The sequence below is a fragment of the Otolemur garnettii genome, unplaced genomic scaffold (genome assembly GCF_000181295.1).
Source record: "Otolemur garnettii isolate 467f Iridium unplaced genomic scaffold, OtoGar3 scaffold00116, whole genome shotgun sequence".
NCBI classification, from domain to species: Eukaryota; Metazoa; Chordata; class Mammalia; order Primates; family Galagidae; genus Otolemur; species Otolemur garnettii.
In genome coordinates, this window is record NW_003852511.1 from 329,506 (window position 1) to 350,077 (window position 20,572).

Here is a 20,572-nt window from a genome sequence, read left to right on the forward strand (position 1 = left end):
CAGCTCCTCAGCCACAGACCTGGTATTAGGTTCTGCCCCAAATGCCCTCAGCCTTACAGTTTTTGTTTTATTTTGTTTTTCATATTTTTTCCCTTGTAGATCATGAGAATCCTTCAGATAAGCAATCTGGGGGCCTTTTTGCTTGCTTTATAAACAGTTTTACATTGGGCTTTGTTTTTGTTTCTTTTGTTGGTTCAGTTTCAAATGCTGCCAGTTGTGATCATTTTGAACTATTTCTCTCAGCTGCTGGGCTTAGGTTTGGTCTTGAGAGCCTTTATTAATTAAGAAATGATGTAAATATGAAGGTGTTATCACTAGTTCAAACTCCTAATGAAGTAGATAGGAATGAAGTACGTAAAGTGGGAAGCTAATTTCCCATTTTAAAAGAAACTTACATCTTCATTATTTTTCATAATAATACACTTGTTTACTACCACATTAAATCCCTCGGATGCATAGTTTATTGCAGATTTTACCTCTTTTTTTAAGTCCTCCCATTTAAAAGAAAATCTTTCAGGGATCATATATATATTTAAATTCCCTAGTGATTTAAGTGAAACTCAATTTTAGCAGTTACGTAAATGAAATAATTTCTATGTACTTTCTACAGGAAGCTATTGAATCCTTCAAAGAAGCCTTGAAGCAGAAAGTTGATTTTATTGATGCATATAAAAGTCTAGGGCAAGCCTATAGGTAAGTAAAATAATAATAGGTTAGGAGGAAGGGTGAAGCATAAGAAGGCAAGGTAGCCTCACAGAATAGTGGTATTTAAAGAGAAATGTTATTAAGAAATAAGGGATAGTTATTTTAAATTGCGTAGGTGTTAATACACTTGTTGATGTCTCCTCTGGACTCTAGAAAGAACCATGTGTCAGAGTCTGTTGTGATGATGCAAGTATTATCTATTAGCTTCTGTGTGTTGGGGGGGGGGATCTAGAAAATGTTAACCTTCAAGGGTAACAGTTTGGAATAGTGGCATTATAAACTGCCAGGTTACAGTGCTATTGCTGAGTTTCTAGATAATAACTAAGGTTAGTTTTTATATCACTATGATCGGGTTTGAAGAGCCCTAGAATAAAGGAATGGAAAAGTTATATTGGTAATCTACCCCATCAGGGATTAGAAGTTGTGATGAGGATGTGGCTTCCTGACAAATAGAGCTATTCCAGCTTTCAGCATGAAAAGGAGGGGCATGGCATGCCGGGGCTTACGATGCAGGTGTTAGGAGAATCGGTCCTGGGTCCTGGCTTGAGCCTACAGGTGTATGTGCGTCTCTGAGCTTCAGGCTTCTCACTAGTAAGGTGCTATAAATGATAGAAAAGGCAGCAGCAGACATTCCTTTTGTTAGGGACTTTCTTTAGGAAGGTTCAAATTCAAGAGCTTATTTATCTGATGGGATAGTTTGAGAAGCCGTCTCGCACTAACGTAGAGAACGTGTGTTTGGACTGATTTGGGGTTTAAGCAATGATATTTATCCTTCTTATCACATAGAGTTATTGGGAATATAAATGAAAACAGATTTTATTTTATTTATTTATTTTTTGAAAACAGATTTTAAAGTGCCTTTAAAGTCCTGTATAAATGTAAGCAGGCATTCTATTTTAAAAAATATTCATTATTCATAGAAAATTGATATATAGAAAACTATGAAGTTACTTCTTTATAAAAATTTTTAATACAGAAAAAGATGGATTAGTAACAACTGTTTCTATTTTGCAGTGATTGTAATTTAAACTATACTTCTTTTTTCAGAATTTTAAATTATATAATGATTTACTAGATTTTAAGTGAAGTAACTTCAGTGACTAAAAAAGCACAATTTTAAGGCTATGAATTTGATTTAGAATGTTAAAACTATGTAATTCATATCCTTTTTTCCAAAAAGGAAAAATACATTTTTATCCATAGACTAAAACTTACACGTAGCTTTTTAAGGGTTGGAGCTCAACGTGCATTGGGGAAAAGGGTTTGAATAAGCCTTTGGAAATCAATAAATTAATTTTCCCCAGAGAATTTGAAGAGCTCTGTGGTTACCTGATAAGCTGGTAATGCATGAAAGGCTGTGCATGAAGGTCCTAAAGTGATAAAGTGACAAAGGGCACACTCACGCTGAGGGGTCTCAGCACACCCACGCTGAGGGGTCTCAGCCCATGCTGGCCCCTGATTCTAGGGGCAGCTCACTCTGTAGGTTTACGGTAGTATCTATACCATGTTGATAACTACTCTTAACCACCTAGAGAACTGGGGAATTTTGAAGCAGCCACTGAGAGCTTCCAGAAGGCACTGTTGCTCAACCAAAATCACGTACAGACCCTCCAGCTCCGGGGAATGATGCTCTATCACCACGGCAGCTTACAAGAAGCCCTGAAGAATTTTAAGGTGAGCATTTATAAGTGAGAAGCACGGCAAACTGGAGTTCTTGGATTATTCTTCAGTGAAAGTGAGTGAAATGAATGCAGAAGGAGGACCCTGAATAGTGTTTGTAACGCAACAAGAAGAAGAAAACAGCTGCCTTAACCTATAGGACCAACTTACAGAGCATGGGTTTGGTCAGATTTAACATGGAGGGGAGACTTCTAGTTCTAGATTAAGGAATTAAATATTTTCATATAGTTAACAGTAATATGTGTGTAGTGTCAAGTAGCTAGAAGGATATTGAATGTCTCCAACACAAAGAGATGAGATGATGGATGTGCTAATCACCCTGCTGTGACCACCATATGTTGCATGTATCAAAACATCACTGTGTACCTCATGCATATGTATAATTATTATGTATCAGTTAAAAATATAAATTAAAAAATGAATAAAGCATTTTGAAGTTGTCCTAAACTCTGTCAATACTGACAACATTTTGTCTCTCACCGTCACAGCGGTGCCTACAGCTGGAGCCATATAACGAGGTCTGCCAGTACATGAAAGGGCTCAGCCATGTCGCAATGGGCCAGTTTTATGAAGGGATAAAAGCCCAGACCAAAGTTATGCTAAATGACCCTCTCCCAGGCCAGAAGGCTAGCCCAGAGTATCTTAAAGTGAAATATCTCCGAGGTAAGTCAGAAAGTTACAGGGTTGTGGGATTTTCTTGCCCAAAGCTGTAGGAGTCATTTTGCTCAACTCTTTTACTTTCTTTTTTTTGAGACAGAGCCTCAAGCTGTCCTAGGTAGAGTGCTGTTACATCACAGCTCACAGCAACCTCCAACTCCTGGGCTCAAGTGAGTCTCCTGCCTCCGCCTCCCAAGTAGCTGGGACCACAGGCGCCCGCCCACAACGCCTGGCTATTTTTTTTTTTTTTTGGTTGCAGCCGTCATTGTTGTTTGGTGGGTCTGGGCTGGGGATTCGAACCTGCTACCTTAGGTGTACGTGGCTGGTGCCTTAGCCGGTTGAGCTATAGGCGCCAAGCCAACTCTTTTACTTTCCATATGAGACAGTGAGTTCACAAAGAGGCTGGGGACACCTCGTTAGTGGCAGTGTCGGGACACGGTGGCGTCCACACCTTCTAAAGACCAGTCTTACGCTTTTTCTTCCACCCATTACATTTTTTCTTTATAGAGTTAAATTTTTTCTTACTTGAGTCAAAAAAATATATTTTGAACTAAATATGACAGCTGTCTGGGCTGTTCGTTTTTCGTCACATCTCATCCAGGGGTACAGGAAGGGCAGGGAAGTCACCTCCCATGAGGCTTTTACTGCTAACTGTGAACTCGGTCTCTCCGACCTACCATTCCTTCCCATCAGAATTCTCACATATTTTGGAGAAATTAAATTCAGGTGAGGAAGAATGTAAATCTTTCAGTTATCCTTTTGTTCGTCACAGTCTCACCTTTTTTCTATCATATAGAAAGATACTTTTGTTCTCTATCATAAAGCCCATGGATCTTTTCTTTTTTATGAATGCCACTACTGTCCAGCAACAAAAGTTACAAGCTATATAGGTAATTTTAAATTTGTAGTAGCCACATTAAAAAAAGTAAAAATCAAATGGGTGGAATTAATTTTAATAATATATTTTATCTAACTCGGAATAGCCAAAACATTCAACATATAATGAATAAAAAGCTAGGCATGGTGGCATGCACAAGTGGTCCCAGCTACGTGGAAGCCTAAGGGGGAAGGATTGCCTGAGCCCAGGAGTTCAAACGCAGCCTAGACAACAGAGTGAAACCCCTTCTCTGTTTTTTAAAAGAGTGCCATTCTTTGTTTTGTACTAAGTCTTGTAATCTGTTGTATATTTTATACTATAGTACATCTCAACTTGGATTTTTCCTTGCAAATACTTGGTCTGAATTTAATTTACAAAATTCAGAGTTGAAAAGGTAGATCCATATATGCAAGTTGTTCCAATAAATGAACAAGTATCAGTTTTTAAGTTGACATTTATTCAAATTAAATAGGATTTGAAATTCATTTTTCTATCACCCTAACCTTATTTTAAGTATTCAATAGCCAGGCATCTAAGGACTATCTATTGGACACATCACTCTTTACCCTAAATTACAATTCCCTGTTGGTCTGATTTAGTAGAACTTGTGAACTATAAACTGGTGAGGTGGGCACTCTGTGTCTTGGGTCTTTTCTACAGTGCCTCTACAGGTAAGTAGCAGTCAGTCTGTGCGTGAAATCCTATCCCTATTTACTCTATCAGTTAGCAGAGCACTGGGCTTCAGCTGACACTGAACTCAGGCTCTGGAATTAAAAACATTGAGCTCTTCAGTGTTGATTATGGGAAGGTGGTTAAAGTTTAACCAAAGTAGACCCAGGTTGACTAACTTACATTGACCTTGGTACTCACATCAGTGTTAGGTCACCTCTCATATCATATAATAATTGTGACTTACTGAAATTTAGAATCTCTTTTTAGAGTTCTTATAATTGAATTAACAGCTTGTTACAGAGTGTTGGGTGGCAGCTGGCTGTAAAAAATGTTTCTTCAGTAGTGGCTGGGTATGTCAGATCTCATTTATTGTCTGCAGAATATTCTCGATATCTTCACGCACACCTTGATACCCCTCTTACGGAATACAACATTGATGTGGATCTGCCTGGAAGCTTCAAGGACCACTGGGCTAAAAATCTACCTTTCCTCATAGAAGACTATGAAGAGCAGCCAGGGCTACAACCCCACATCAAGTAAGTGCTTTAAAGATGAAGTTTTTTTTTTTTCATTTTCAAAACTGAACTATAAGCTGGGTGCAGTCCCAACTACTCAGAAGGCTGACGCAGGATAGCTTGAGTCCTGGAGTTCAAGGCTATAGTGTGTCACGATCACAACTATGAATATCCTAGGAACATGGTAAGACCCCATCTCTAAAAGTAATAAGTAAATTAAAACCTATAACAAACATCGTTTTAACTAATGAAGTCGTAGATACATTCACATTAGAATCAGGAATAAGATAAGAAAGAAGCAGTGATCTTAGGCTAACAGAGGTCCTACCCAGACACTGCACAAAGAAAAAGAAATCAGTTTATGGATTAGAAAGGAAGACTAAAAAATGTCATTGTTTGAAGATCACATGCTTTTCTACAAAAAAAACCTAGAAGATCTATAAACTTACAGGAAGTGACGAGATTAGAAAGGTGGTTGATTATAACCAATATGCAAGAATCAGTTGCATTTCTACAGCAACAAACAAGGGCCATTTGTAATAGCAATGGGTACTTAGAAGTAAATCCTACAAGGTATGTATAAAACTTGTATGGAGATCATAAAACTTAATTGAAAGTTACTCAGAGAAAGTAAATATTAATAAATGGAGAGAAATACCATGTTCATGGATTGGAAGTTTGGTAGTATCATTTCTCTGCAGATTAATTAAAAATTTAATTAACTGCCATTCAAAGTCCAAAGCTTTTTGAGGCACTTGTTGAGCTAATTCTATAAATTGTATGGTAGAACAAAGGATGAAGAGTAATCAAGATATTCCTAAAGAAAATGATGGCCAGGCTTGGGGGAGAATTTCTCATTCTACCAGATAGCAAGACAGTAATGAGAAAACCTCTACACCAAGAAATTTGGTGGAGGAATTGGACCAATACCTGGAATAATATCATCCCCCTAGGCTTATCCAGAAAGGAATAGGCTTCTTGAACACACCAATATCAAGCACTGAAATTGAAGAAACAATAAAAAAGCTCCCAACAAAAATAAACCCTGACCAGACAGCTTCACACCAGAATTCTATAAAACCTTCAAAGAAGAGCTTATACCTATGCAGCAAAACCTATCCAAAACATTGAGAAAGAAGGAATCTTCCCCAGCACATTCTATGAAGCAAATATCATCCTGATACCAGAACCAGGAAAGGACCCAACCAAAAAGGATAATTACAGACCAGTTTCACTAATGAATATTGATGCAGAAATACTCAATAAAATCCTAGCAATAGATTACAGCTACACATTAAAAAATTATACATCACAGTCTCACATCCCAGAGATTCAAGATTGGTTTACATACTCAAATCCATAAATGTAATTCACCACGTAAACAGAAGCAAAAGTAAAAACCATATGATCCTCTCCATAGATGCAAAAAAAGCAGTTGACAAAATTCAGCATCCTGTTCTAACAAGAACACTTAAGAAAATAGGCATAGGTGGCACTTTTCTTAAACTGATTGAAACCATCTATGACAAACCCACAGCAAATATCATACTAAATGGAATAAAACTGAATTTTTTTCCACTTAGACATGGAACCAGACAAAGATGTCACTTCTATCAAGTAGTGAGTGGCACTCAACATAGTACTGGAAGTTCTAACCAATGCAGTCAGGCAAGAGAAGAATATAAAGGGCATCCAAATGAGGGCAGAGGAGATCAAACTCATACTCTTTGCTGATGATATGATCTTATACTTAGAGAACCCCAGAGACTCAACCACAAGATTCCTGGAAGTGATCAGGAAATACAGTAATGTCTTGGGTACAGAAATCAACATCCACCAATCAGTAGTCTTTGTATACACCAATAATACCCAAGTTGAGAAGCAAATCAAGGACTATAATTCCCTTTATAGTAGCTTCAAAGAAAATGAAATACCTAGGAATATACCTAACAAAAGAGATGAAGGATCTCTACAAAGAGAACTATGGAACCCTAAAAAAAAAGAATAGCAGATGACCTTCACAAATGGAAGAACATACTATGCTCTTGGCTGAGAAGAATCGACATTGTTGAAATGTTTAGACTACCCAAAGCAATCTACAGATTCAATGCAATCACCATTAAAATACCAACATCATGTAGATCTTTCTTTGAAGAACTCAAAAAAATAGAGCTTCATTTTGTGTGGAACTAGAAAAAAAATCCAAATAGCCAAAGCAATTCTTAATAATAAAAACAAGCAGGGAGCTTCATCCTGCCAGACTTCAGGGTTACATTCTAAGTCCACAGAGATCAGAACAGCATAGTACTGGCACAAAAATAGAGACATAAACATATGGATCGGAACAGAAAACCTAGAGATGAAACCAGCCTCTTACTGCCATCTGGTATTATTTCTCTATTCATTGAACAAAGAATCCCTATTCAATAAATGATGTGGGGAGAACTGGATAACCACATGTAAAGGACTGAAACTGGACCTGCACCTTTCACCACTTACAAAAATTGACTCATGGTGGATAAAAGATTTAAATCTAAGACATGAAATGATAAAAATCCTAGAAAGAAGTGTGAGAAAAACTCAAGAGGATGTTGGCCTGGGGAAAGATTTTATGACAAAGACTTGAGTGACAGTCCCAACAGCAATAAAAATAAACCAATGGTACTTAATATTTGCATGGTACAATCTGACAGTGAGTTGGTAACTAGAATCCGCAGAGAACTCAAAAAATGCAAACAATCCCATCTATCACTGGGTGAGAGACATGGTCAGAGCCTTCTCTGAAGAAGACACATGAATAGCCAGAAACACATGAATAAATGCTCATCATCCCTGACCATCAGAGAAATGCAAATCAAACCACCCTGAGATATTACTTGACCCCAGTGAGAATAGCTCACATCACAAAATCCCAAAGCTGCAGATGCTAGCATGAATTTAGAAGGAAACACTTTTACACTGTTGTTGGGACTGCAAACTAACACAGACTCTTTAGAAACAGGTATGGAGAATCCTCAAAGAACTCAAAATAGACCTTCCATTTGATTTCGCAATCCCATTACTAGGCATCTACCCAGAAGGAAAAAAAAATCATTTTATTGTAAGGACATTTGCACTTGATTGTTTTTTGCACCTCAGTTTACAATTGCCAAGATGTGGAAACAGCCTCAGTGCCCATCAACCTATGAATGGATTAGGAAACTGTGGTATATGTATACCATGGAAAATTATTGAGCCATATTAAAGATGGAGACTTTACCTCTTTTGTATTAATCTGGGTGGAGTTGAAACACATTCTTTTTAGGTGAAATATCATAAAATGGAAAAGCAAAAATCCAGTGTACTCAATTCTAATATCAAGGCAGTAGATGTTCTAATATATGCCCACATAAGAGAAAAACTCAGTTCAGTTCAAGTCGAGGTGAGGAGGAGGAGGGAGAAGAGAGAGGGGGATTGGTGTGCTCTCACCTGATAGGCACATTGTTAAGGGTATATGGCACACCTGGGTTCAGGACACAACTACGACGGAGACTACCTAACAAATGCAAACATTGTAATCTAGTCGTTTATACCCTCATACTAACCTGAAATTTTAAAAAAAGATAGTAATGAAGACAGGGTGGTATTGGTGCAAGGGTAGACTGCCATACTGAAAGGACAGAATAGATAAATGGCAAAGACTATAGATCAGAGTGGGACGTGGCATGCAGTGGGAGGGGGGCCAGTGAGGTTATTGTATGAATAAAACTGATTTTTTGTGATGACACAGATAGCCATCTAATGCCAGACAGAGGAAAATCTTACATGTAAATGGCAAATATTATCAATATGAAGAGGAAAATGTAAACAAAGACTTTTATGATCCTGAGGTTTAGAGGGATTTCTTAATCAAGATGTACAAAACACAGATCTTAGGCAAAGATTGATGAGTTGTACTGAGTGGAGGCTAAGAACTTTCATTCAACAAAAGACACTATAAGGAATGAAAAAATACATCACTTCTCAGTCAAGTGTAGGAATGAAAAAATAAGCTCAGATTCAGTAAAGGTACTTGCAGCTTGTGTGCTTGACCAAGAATTAGCATCCACATTTATGACGAATCTATCTGTACAACTTTGAAAGTGAAAGACAGGACAGGTGCAGTGGCTCCTGCTGTAATCCCAGCAGTCCAGGAGGCTGAGGTGGGTGGATTGCCTGAGCTCACAAGTTTGAGACCAGCCTCAGCAAGAGTGAGAACCCGCTCTATACTAAAAATAGAGGAAAAAAGAAAACTAGCTGGTCATAGGGACAGGTACCTGTAGTCCAGCTATTTGGGAGGCTGAGGCAAGAGGATCACTTGAGGCCAAGAAACTGAGGTTGCTGTGAGCTGTGACTCTACAACACTCTAATGGGGCAACAGTCTAAGACTCAAAAAAAGGAAGGGAGGGAGTAAGGAAAAGAAAAAGGCAATCAATAGAAAAATGTGCTGAAGACATGAACCACTAATTTTACTAAATGGAAAGTGTATATGGCAAATAAACTTGAAAAGATGTTTTGATTCACACATTAAGACCACATGAGTTTTTTTTTTTTACCTACTATATGAGCAAATGTTACGAAGTCTGATAATATTATTATTGATCAGAAGGGAAACCTCTGGGAACTTTTATATAGTCTTGTTGAAAGTATAAATTATTACAACCGCCTTGAAAAGCAGTTTGTCATTATGTAGTAATCCTGAACACTGGATATTCTACATATGGTCCTGTGTACACTGAACACAAAACCTTGCAGCTGTGCACACATCTGCCTGTCTGAACACAACTGCCGACGGCAGCACTTTTCCACACTAACACATGGAAATCAGCCTAAATGGCAGTGAGTTATAACACAGTGGGGTGTTTTATCGCAGTATAAACAAATGACCCCAGCAACAATGTAGGTCAATCTTAAAATACAAAGTTGAATAAAAATACCAAGTCTTTAGGCTGTGTCAACCATCATTTCTCCCTCCTAAAGCTCAGAAGCAAAACCATAGCAAGTATCGTTTAGGGATATACATATGTAACAAACTTGTTTGTTTGGTTTTTGGTTTGTTTTTGGGGGGGGGTTATTTGTTTATTTGAGACATAGTCTCACTTTGTTGCCCCAGGCTAGAGTGCCGTGGTGTCACAGCTCACAACAACCTCAAACTCTTGGGCTTAAGCAATTCTTTTGCCTTAGCCTCCCAAGTAGCTGGGACTACAGCCACCTGCCACAACGCCTGGCTGTTTTTATTGTTGTTGTTGTTGTAGTTGTCATTGTTGTTTTAGCAGGCCCAGGCTGAGTTCGAACCTGCCAGCCCTGGTGTATGTGGCTGGCACCCTGACCACCAAGCTACAGGTGCTGAGCCGAAACCTGTTTTTTTTTTTGAGACAGAGCCTCAAGCTGTCCCCCTGGGTAGAGTGCCGTGGCATTACAGCTCACAGCAACCTCCAACTCCTGGGCTCAAGCGAGTCTCCTGCCTCCGCCTCCCAAGTAGCTGGGACCACAGGCGCCTGCCACAACGCCCGGCTATTTTTTGGTTGCCGTCCTCATTCTTGTTTGGCGGGTCCGGGCTGGGGATTTGAACCCGCCACCTTAGGTGTACGTGGCTGGCGCCTTAGCCGGTTGAACTATAGGTGCCGAGCCTAAAGTAAAGGAATCTTGAGCTCAAAATTCAAGATAAGTGACCTCCAGCTGGGATTCAAGAGGATGGGAAAGGGAAGCAGCATACAAGTAGATAGAACTACGTGACTGTTCTGGTTCTGAAGTCAGGTAATCGGTTGGATGCTTTTACATGCCTCATTATAACAATCTAAAATAATAAAAAACAAAAGCGTTGCTCAAAGGGGTTAGATATGTTCTCTACCATCCCTTTTTTGAGAAAGATTTTTACCCACAAAAGAGTTAACACAGCAGTCCTGTGACAGGGGCCCCCCACAGCAGGGCATCTGGGAACTCAGGTTTCTGGAGGTTTCCACCACTCCCTGAGCTGGTAAGAGTGGCTCCCTGCACCTACACTGTTCAGACAACGTGGTTTGAATGTATTGAACACTTGGTTTCCCTCTGGAATTTGTGTACTCATCAGGCTGCAAGTGCCTATGATCAGCCCCAATACAAATGCTAGGTAGTCATCGCCCATGAACTTGCCCGGCTGGCAGCACTTCACATGTGTTCATAACTCAGTAGCACATCCTCTCTGACTTCCTTAGGAGGGACCCTGGGAAGCTCATGCCTGGTTCCCTGTAGGCTTCACCCTATGCTGGTTTTGCTTCATATCCTTCTGGTATAATAAATCACAGTTGTGAGTATGTGCTGAGTCCTCTGAGCTCTGTCAGCAAATTACTGAGCCTGAGTGAGGGTGGTCTTGGGGACTCCCAGAATAACCTGTAACTTAGAGTTGCAGTCTTTGTTATAAAAATATGAAGCAGATGGGCAGAAAAAACAAAAGTTACATGTTGGGTAGGAGTCAGGGGTGGACGAAGGGCAGGGTTTGGAAGCTATTGGAAAAGGCAGTGCGTGCAAGTGTGTATTCTAGATATGTTTACAAAGCAAGTCACGGCCAAAGGTGCCCTCTGAGTGCACACCAGTTACCAGTGCTGCTGAACAGAGTGTGACAGCAGCTGCACACGTACAGAAGTCCCCACCTTGTCCAGTCACACTTTCTGTAGTTTTAATTACCTGCATTAAACCAGGATCTAAAAACAGGTGATTAGAGCACAGTGAGATATTTTGAGAGAGAGACCATGTTGACATAAGTTCTGTTACAATATAATGTTGTGATTGCTTCATTTTGTTATTTTTATTGTAATTCATCTCTAACTGTGCCCAATTTATAAATTAAAATTTATCATAGGTATAAAAACCATAATATACAGAGGATGCCAAAAATGTATACACATTTTAAGAAAGGAAAAACCTATATTAAAATTGTAATACTCAAGTCACGTTTGGTTTCTGCAATTAACAAGGGATACAAGATATGATATACAAGACAAGAAGTGTTATTAGTATACGCTGAGATTTTAGGCACCCTCTGTGTATAGGGTTTGGTACCATCCATGGCTTCGGGCATTCACTGGAGGTCTTAGAACCTGTCTTCAGTGGAGAAGGGTCACTAGTGTCCTACATGAGCATTCCTTCTTTTGTGCAAAGCCCTGAAGTAAAGATGATATAATCGTGATTTCTTGATTAGTTTTTTAGTGGAGGAAGCACTTACTTTTCAGGTAGAATTGGGTTTCCAAATGTCTATTATAAAAGTCCTTATCGTGCACGTGATATTTCTTACAGAGATGTGTTACATCAAAATTTTGAGAGTTATAAGCCTGACGTACAAGAACTGATTTGTGTAGCTGATCGTTTGGGATCACTGATGCAGTATGAAACACCTGGTTTCCTGCCAAACAAGAGAATACACAGAGGTATTTCTGCCTGAAAATGGGAATATTTCTGGCATAAGAGCAAGGGCAGCTAAATAGAGTTGTGCTTTTGTAAAAGCTCGTATTTACTGTGCCACTCCAGCTGTCCGTGTAATCAGAACAGAAGTATGTAGATTCATGGGTCGTGAACTCTAAAGCCTTGGCTCCTGTGGTGCTGCAGTCTTAAGTCCTGACTACATCAGACAGCTGGTCCAGGGAGCTGTTGTGTGAGTGAAGAGGAACTTGAACCTCCTGAGGTGTCAGCAGGAGGCAGAGTGCAGGGGAGCCAACTTGGGCATCTCTAGTTTTCTCTCCTGCATTTAACTTTAGTGGGAACATTATGACTGAAATGTCCCTTGGGTCTTATCTCACCTACACTTCTGATCCCAGATGCTATAATGTCTAATAGGCAGGGGTTAGTCCCTGTAATTCGCATGCACACTGCCTTCTCGGTGCCTCTTTCTTGCAGCCATGGGTCTGGCAGCACTGGAGGTTATGCAGGCTGTGCAGCGCACCTGGACCAACTCGAAGGTTCGGATGAACGGAAAAACGCGGCTGATGCAGTGGAGAGACATGTTTGACATTGCAGTAAAATGGAGGAGGTAATTAACGTCTTAATGAAAATAAACTAGCAGTTTCATCATTGCAAAATAAAGTCAGTCAGTTCTCAGGAGCAGGTTGTAGATCCTGTCTTGCTCATGAAGATATACCTTCTAGGTTAGATTTTTCCTGTCTAAAGTTTGTCAGAAACTGCTCATGTCTTTATTGTTCAGCATACACTCAACTGACATTTACAAAATAGGAATAGATGGTTACTCTGTTTCTAGGCACATTTAAGTGGAGCATTTTAGAAACACCAGTCCCTTGGGTGGGTATGGTAGCTTGTGCTTGTAATCCTAGCACTCTGGGAGGCTGAGGCAGGTGGATTGTTTGAACGGAGGAGTTCGAGACCAGCCTGAGCAAGACTGAGACCCTGTCTCCACTAGTTGGAGACAGGGGGTTTTGTGGTGGACACCTGTAGTCCCAGCTACTTGGGAGGTTGAGACAGGAGGATTGCTTGAGGCCAGAAGTTTGAAGTTGCTGTGAACTGTGAGGACAACACAGCTCTCAACCCAGGGCAACAGAGTGAGACTCTGTCTCAAAAAAGAAAGAAAGAAAGAAAAGAAACAGTAGTCCCTTTGAAAGAGCAGCTTGTTGTCTGTGGTACCTTTGAATGAACTTCAGTGGAACAGATCCTGTAAGCGTGTGTCTGGGCTGTCAACTAGTTTAGAAAAAGGAACCTTTGATACTCATTTTTATGAGAAAATACTGCTCTACTTGTAAACTCTTACTGGCTTCTCACTCGGTCCACTTGGAACATCTGTTTGGAATTTGCAGGTTTGTACATCATATTTTTAGGTGTAATAGACTAGCAGTCATTCTGTCCCTACCTTTACAAAGACTTAACACGTATTTTATTTAGAATGCTTTTGAGCTCTTTGGCTTTAACAAGCTCTGTTTTACAGGATTGCCGACCCAGATCAGCCTGTGCTGTGGTTAGATCAAATGCCAGCACGAAGTCTCAGCAGAGGTTTTAACAACCACATCAATTTAATCAGGTATGAACCTTTCATGCATCTTTTCTGTTTTCCTAAGAGTTTATTCTCAAGAGATAGGTTTCTGAAATCAGAAGCAATCAAACCCATTGCTCCTTTCCTGCTGACTTTCTGACCAAGGAACACACAGGTCAGCTCTGCACTTTCAGAGTCCTGACTGCATTCCTTTCCGGTAGTCCAGCTGCAGAAAGAAGTGTATTTCATTCCACACCCCTCCCCAGGCCATTCTCTCTGACACAGGGTGCACTGAAGGTCAGACTGTGGGTGTCTGCCTAGGGCATCTGTCTGTAAGGTTCCTAGAACATCACAGAAAGTAATTAGGTGGAGAACATGACGTTTACTATAATATCTTGATAATAGTGTGTGGCTCAGAGAAATTCTTTGGCAAGTCTTGTGTGGTAGGGAAAAGGCTCCTCCACTCCCACCCTTAACACAGAAAGGGTTTGGGTAAGTAGCATTGTCTGGTCACCATGCTTCCTTCAAGGGCAAGTCAGCTTGCTAGGGAGCTTCTGTTTCCTGCATAGGCACTGCAAGTTGGGTACCTGGGTGAAAACTTATCTCTCTACCCTTCCTTCCTGTGCTCACCTGCCCTCCAAGTAAATGATGAACAAATATTAAAGAATGTCAGCGTCAAGGTAACCCACATCATCAGCTTATCTTTTAATGAATTTAAATTTAGATAAAATTTATAAATGTAGCTATTGTGTCACCTCTAAAATGCTTTTAGTTCTGGGAACTTGAATCAAGAAAATATTATTTTATATAAGTTTAACACGTAAGTTTGAGTTTTGATGGAAGTGTCATTTGAGTATTTTTAAAGCAAATTTCTTTTCTCCTTGAGACATGTATATTCATTCCTATTTGTCATGGAATAATTTCTGACATTGGGCAGACTCAGTCACCTCGCTTTAATGGTGCTATGCAGCGTGCTGGTGATAGAGAAGGAAAATGGTCCCCCCCTTCAGAAAGCCCACAGTTTAGTAACAAGGGCAGACCAGTAAACAATACTATTTAGTGTGTTAAAAGTCACAGACATATGTACATACAGCAGGTGTGGGAACCCAGAGAACAGGACTTCATGCTGCCTGCAGTGACATTTCAGCTGTTTGGAAAAATGGAGAACCAAGAGAGACATGTGATTAGGCCTGGACGGACGAGTTAGGTGTGGTCAGGAGATGGTGACTGACTCACTGTGCATGGGGATTAGTTTGCAGTTCAGGGTGTGTTGCGTATTGAGGCTAGAAAGATAGGCAGAAGCCAGAATATAAATAACTTTATAGTCCATGCTAAGGAATGTGCTTTGTCCTGAAGACAGTGGTGAGCCATTGAGGACTGTCAGCAGAGAAGTAGCCTGAACAGGTTTGCACACTGGGCCAGTGGTAGGGGAAAGGCAGCGGCATCTGGGAGCAGATGGCAGAATATATTTGAAAGGAAGCAGCAACCTTGGAGCCCTAGGAGGAAGTCAGGAAGTTGTGTGGTTAATCAGGGGAATACAAGTGAAGGCCTTGAAAACTGTGTGGGAATAGGTTGAAGAGGAAGGTGTGGATATTTAGAAAGTAGAATCAGGTGCACTATGAGAGGGGAAGCTTAGAATTAGAGGAGGGTCGTCTGTCTCTTTCTCCCCCCCACATAGGTGGTTGTCCCATTAGACGAGCTAGCACCACATAAGAAGTAGGTAGACACAGTTTTAGGGGAAAAGTGTGGTGTGGGAGAGTGAGTTCCTATCTGATGGTTGGTTATCCCTGAGGTTTGGGGTGTGCGGGGTGTGTGGTGTGACTCAGCATGCTAGCTGAACATAGAGTTCTGGGGGAGAGGGTGGAGTTTAAAAGAAAAAAGAAAAAGAGATGGAAATGTAAGAATAATATTTAGTGTGGGTAAAGGGAAGGATGACTACGGGTGAGCTTGAGACCAAGGTAGGCTATGAGCAGATAATGCTTTTGGGAGTTGCCAGGGAGGGAGACAATATTCTGTCGGACATGCTGGGACCCGTCCAGGGAGTTGGCTCCGAAGCCTGAACCTCACTGAAGCATGCAGGGAGTTTTATTCCCACTGCGCTTATCTGGAGCCGAGTCTGATGCCTGTCCTGCCAGGATAAGCACCAAGGGTTGACAAGTAATCTTGCTGAGATATTGTGACCAAGCGTATCTCCCAGGCTTTTTCCCCCTACATTATTCTCGTAGTTCTCTTAATTGCTTTTGAAATTAGATGGTGTTTTGAGGATATTCTTTTGTAAAAAGAGTCTTAATTTTATTATCATTTTTGCCTTGTAGGGGTCAGGTGATCAACATGAGATACCTGGAATATTTTGAGAAGATACTTCATTTTATTAAAGATAGAATTCTTGTTTATCATGGGTAAGCGTTGAGCTGTTCTCCTTCATAGGAATGAGTTGATTTCAAACATTTCACATTTGCGATATTTTGGAGACATGAAAACTAAGCCTACTGACCAGCTAAAAACCTATGTGAAATTATTACATAATATTTAGAATGATAAAAGTTGTCATAGTCACTTCTCAATCTTTTAAAAATAGTTTCACAAAATTCATAGGACTTCAGGTTAACTGTTTTTAAAACCTTATTCACAGTATTATGACTTTTTAATCTCTTTCTTCCAAAATTCAGGAAGTTTCTTTGAATTTAACTATTAGGGATTTCACTTTTAATATTCATTCTCCCTTACTTGAAGGCTGTATAACATAGCTACAACAGTGAGCAGAGCACTGGGGAAGAATTCTGGATGGTTAAATATCACCAGATAAATATTAAATTGGTAGAAAAACCCAGTAGGATACTTTCAGGAGTGGCTTTAGAAAGGAACAAAGCATGTCCTTTGAATTTCAGAGTAGGAGGATCAAATTTTTACAACCAAACTCATACCTAACATGTCTACGAAAGTTCTGGCTATCAACTCATTCTGTTTTTCCCTGTTTCACCTTGTAGCTGGGGTGCCGTTTCTTTAATTCTCTTCAGCAGCCCAAAATTCATTAGAATTAAAACATCCCATTACTTACAATCTTTTTTATTTAAGTTAAATATAATAGCCTAATGAGTTATCACAATTCTGCATTACTCTCAGTTGCCATCTCCCTCCCTCTCTCCCTCCCACTCTCTCTCCTTCTCAGAGCTAATAACCCTAAAGGACTGTTGGAAGTTCGAGAAGCTCTGGAAAAGGTGCACAAAGTGGAAGACCTACTTCCAATTATGAAAGTAAGTTTATCATCAAAACTGTAGTAGGTTTTTCAAGAGGAAAAGAAAGCAAACGGTACTTTTTTGAAAAGAATTCATAACTGCTAAATGTGTACTCATTAATATTATGCTATAATTGTTCTAAAACTTACAAAGCATGTTGTCCAAAATAACTAATATGAACACATTCTGAATAATAACCAAAATAAAAAACAGACATCTGCAGAAAAACTAACTTGTGAGGAGGAAGCATTTGATACAGGAAACAGAAAAACACCTTAAAGTGCATATAACTGAATCCTGCTTCAGGCCATCATGAGTAACTGGTACTCAGTTGCCCTTTCACGCACAGCACTTCCAAATGACAAAATACAAGGTAGTGATTTTAAGACACTGGATAATTACAAGGCTGTGATTCTTGAGAGGGGAACATGAGGTGAGCCCCACAGTCACCCTAGCTCCCTGCTGGGGTGTTTATGAGATGGCTTGGTGGGCGTGTGGAGCTCAGTAGAGCACAGCAGCCTCACTGACCTGAGAAAGCAGAGAGGGGAGTTTGGGTCTGGAGAGGTGGCTAGAATCTGCATGGCAATGTAGAGAGGAGGAGGAGGAGCCTACACAGGGTGGGGACAGCCCAGAGATTCCTGAGGCTGGCCCTTGTCATCCTGGGCTAAGGACTTGGTCATGCACGTGCAGCAAGGGACTCAGGAGGCTAAGGACTTGGTCATGCACGTGCAGCAAGAGACTCAGGAGGCTCTGCAGAGCACGGCCGGTGCAGGGACTGGAGCTGAACATAGGCACACATGTTTGCAGTACCAAGAGACAGTGAAGCTCTGGCCTTGGCAGATTCTGTGAGCACTGCAGACATTCAGTTGAGACCCAAGAAAAGACACACTGCAGGAGGAAGATAGCAGCTACAGTGAGGACCACATCCCACGGTAGGCGGAAGACAACAGCTGCAGTGAGGAGCACATCCCACTATAGGAGGAAAACAGCAGCTGCAGCGAGAACCACATTCCAGGACGAGGTGTCTATATAGGCTGTACTAACAATGAATAAAACCAAACCTTAATGGATTGTCTACTTATCTACCTGTCAAAACAAAACTCAGGAGGGCAGAGGCAAGATGGCTGACTCTCCCATCCAGTAAGAGAGTTAAAGGACAGAAGTTTAGCAAGCAAGCTGATGGTTTGGAGCTGAGCCAAGAGAAAAGGTTGAAGAACACATATTGACCCTCCTGAGGCAAGCTGTGACCCCAGGGATACAAACAAAAGGTACAAATCCATTGCCAAGTGGACGGGAGTCCCTTCCCCCTTGAGAACGGCTCACAGTATACTTTCTGCAAACAAGCAAACAGAGTTTAAACATCCTCCCATTTTATCCCATGGACAGACCCACTAAAAACAACCTCCTTCCCCTACTAGGGTGCCATGGCACTCTCCTGCCAGGCATAAAACTGTATATATTCTCTACCTATAATTCTGAACTCCCAGCATTCCCCTCTACTCTAACCCCATGGGCTGGAAGCCTGTCCCCTATGGATTCCAGATTCTTAGGCATTTTCTCAAGAGGTATCGACAGGGTGTGGCTGTTGTAGGTCTGTACTGATTCTGCGGCATGGGGGTAAGGAGAAAACGGTGGACTGAAGGAACCATATGGGGAAAGGGAAAGGCGGTAAACCCCCGGCACAGAGCAGCAGTGGCAGCAGCAGGAGCAAGAGGGCTCACACCCCACTTGGGTATTGGGGGGTATTTTGGACACTCTGTTTCTCTGGGAAACCAAAGAAAACTAGGCATTTTCTCCAGTGGCAGGCACTGGCAGAATATATTTGGGATGGTAACACAGACCCTGTGAGCAAAGAGTATGCCTAAGGCGGTACTTCCTTGGGTGGAGCATGGCAGGACAGAGAATTGAAGATGAGTGTACAGAAATGGCATACTCCCACAGCAGGGCTGCACCAGGACTGCTTAGTGAACCTAAGAAACACTGGCCCTCAGGGGATCATAGCCAAGACAAAGGAAGGCTGGCCAAGGCTAGAGCATTGAGTCAAATGTGAGCTCTAACCGCACCCGCCCCAACACAAACTGCAGTGGAAACAAAAACACCAGCTCCAGGCAGCGACACAGACCAGGGCTGAGTCACAGTTTCTGTGAACTCAAACAGCACCTGGTCCACAGGGGAATATAGCCAGGACAGCATCACGAATTCTGCGCAAATACAAGTGTCAACAGCATCAATCTGGGGCAGGGCTGGAACTGAGTGAACTATCCCAGCTTCCATTAACCACGTGAGGTCGTCAGTCCTCAGCTTCCCCTGCGAGATGGTGGCAGAGTGTGGAGGCCTGGCTGAGGAGACATAAGATTTCTCTGTGACTCAGGCAGGCTCGAACTCCTGGAGCATCTGCTCATTGGCGGGAACGGAGTCATAGTCCTGTGAACTTACAGTGACTGGGTGTTACAGAGGTGTAAGGTAGGGAAGGAGGCATCAACCTTCTTAGACTAGTTCATTTGCTAGGGGAGGGGGAAGCGTCCTTCTGACTCCACAGAGCATCAGAAAAAGTCATGTTTGAGCTGCCAGCAGACCCCTGCTATCTAGTTGCCAGAGACCTTTTGAACTCCCTCACTTGAGACTGGGTGCTGACTAGGACAGTTGATTTGGATCAACTGGTATCCTGGGATCAAGGATCAAGTGGTATCCTGGGTATGTGGTTGTGGGAAGGTTTCAAGTTGTTGCCCATGGTGGTTGGGGTGACTTAATTGCTGGTATTTCTCCACAGCTTAGACTTCAACCCAGAGTAACTAATTCATTAAGGTAGGACAGAGACCAGCTGAAACCAAGACAGAGCCACTTAGCCCCACCACACTAATTAAGTCCCCAATGTCTCAGGCCATAGCACTGTACAGGTCCTTTGCAAAGCTCTAGGGGAAAACATACAGACACCAGTCACAGCTCTTGGGTAAAGGGCTGGTTAATCACTACTCCACGAGCCCCCCAACCCAACTTCACCTTATCTGCTCATCTAGCCAAACAGTGTAAAATAAGCATGGGGTGGAATCAGAGGAAAAACTCTGGTAACAGGAATAACCAGAGTAGATCAATTCCCCCAAGGAGCAATACAGTGGACACAACTGAAGACCCCATTCATAGACAAATGGCTGAGATGTCAGAAATCAAATTCAGAGTTTGGATTGCAAATAAGATTAATAGAATGGAGGTAAAGTTGGAATTAGAAATTCAAGGATCAATTCAAAAGTTGTCTCAAGAATTT

General features: G+C 41.3%; 1 protein-coding gene across 2 annotated transcripts in view; it reads left to right on the plus strand.

Annotated features, from left to right (window-relative positions):
- The window catches only part of TTC13 (tetratricopeptide repeat domain 13), a 91,788-nt gene that overhangs the window by 46,075 nt on the left and 25,141 nt on the right, over positions 1–20,572 (plus strand). For both annotated transcript variants that reach the window (XM_003797420.3, XM_003797419.3), the window contains 9 exons: positions 611–693; positions 2,238–2,379; positions 2,874–3,048; positions 4,971–5,127; positions 12,397–12,527; positions 12,994–13,126; positions 14,030–14,122; positions 16,390–16,473; positions 17,244–17,328. In XM_003797420.3, coding sequence (XP_003797468.1) covers positions 611–693; positions 2,238–2,379; positions 2,874–3,048; positions 4,971–5,127; positions 12,397–12,527; positions 12,994–13,126; positions 14,030–14,122; positions 16,390–16,473; positions 17,244–17,328 — 1,083 coding nt within the window. The remainder of the gene's footprint in view (positions 1–610; positions 694–2,237; positions 2,380–2,873; positions 3,049–4,970; positions 5,128–12,396; positions 12,528–12,993; positions 13,127–14,029; positions 14,123–16,389; positions 16,474–17,243; positions 17,329–20,572) is intronic.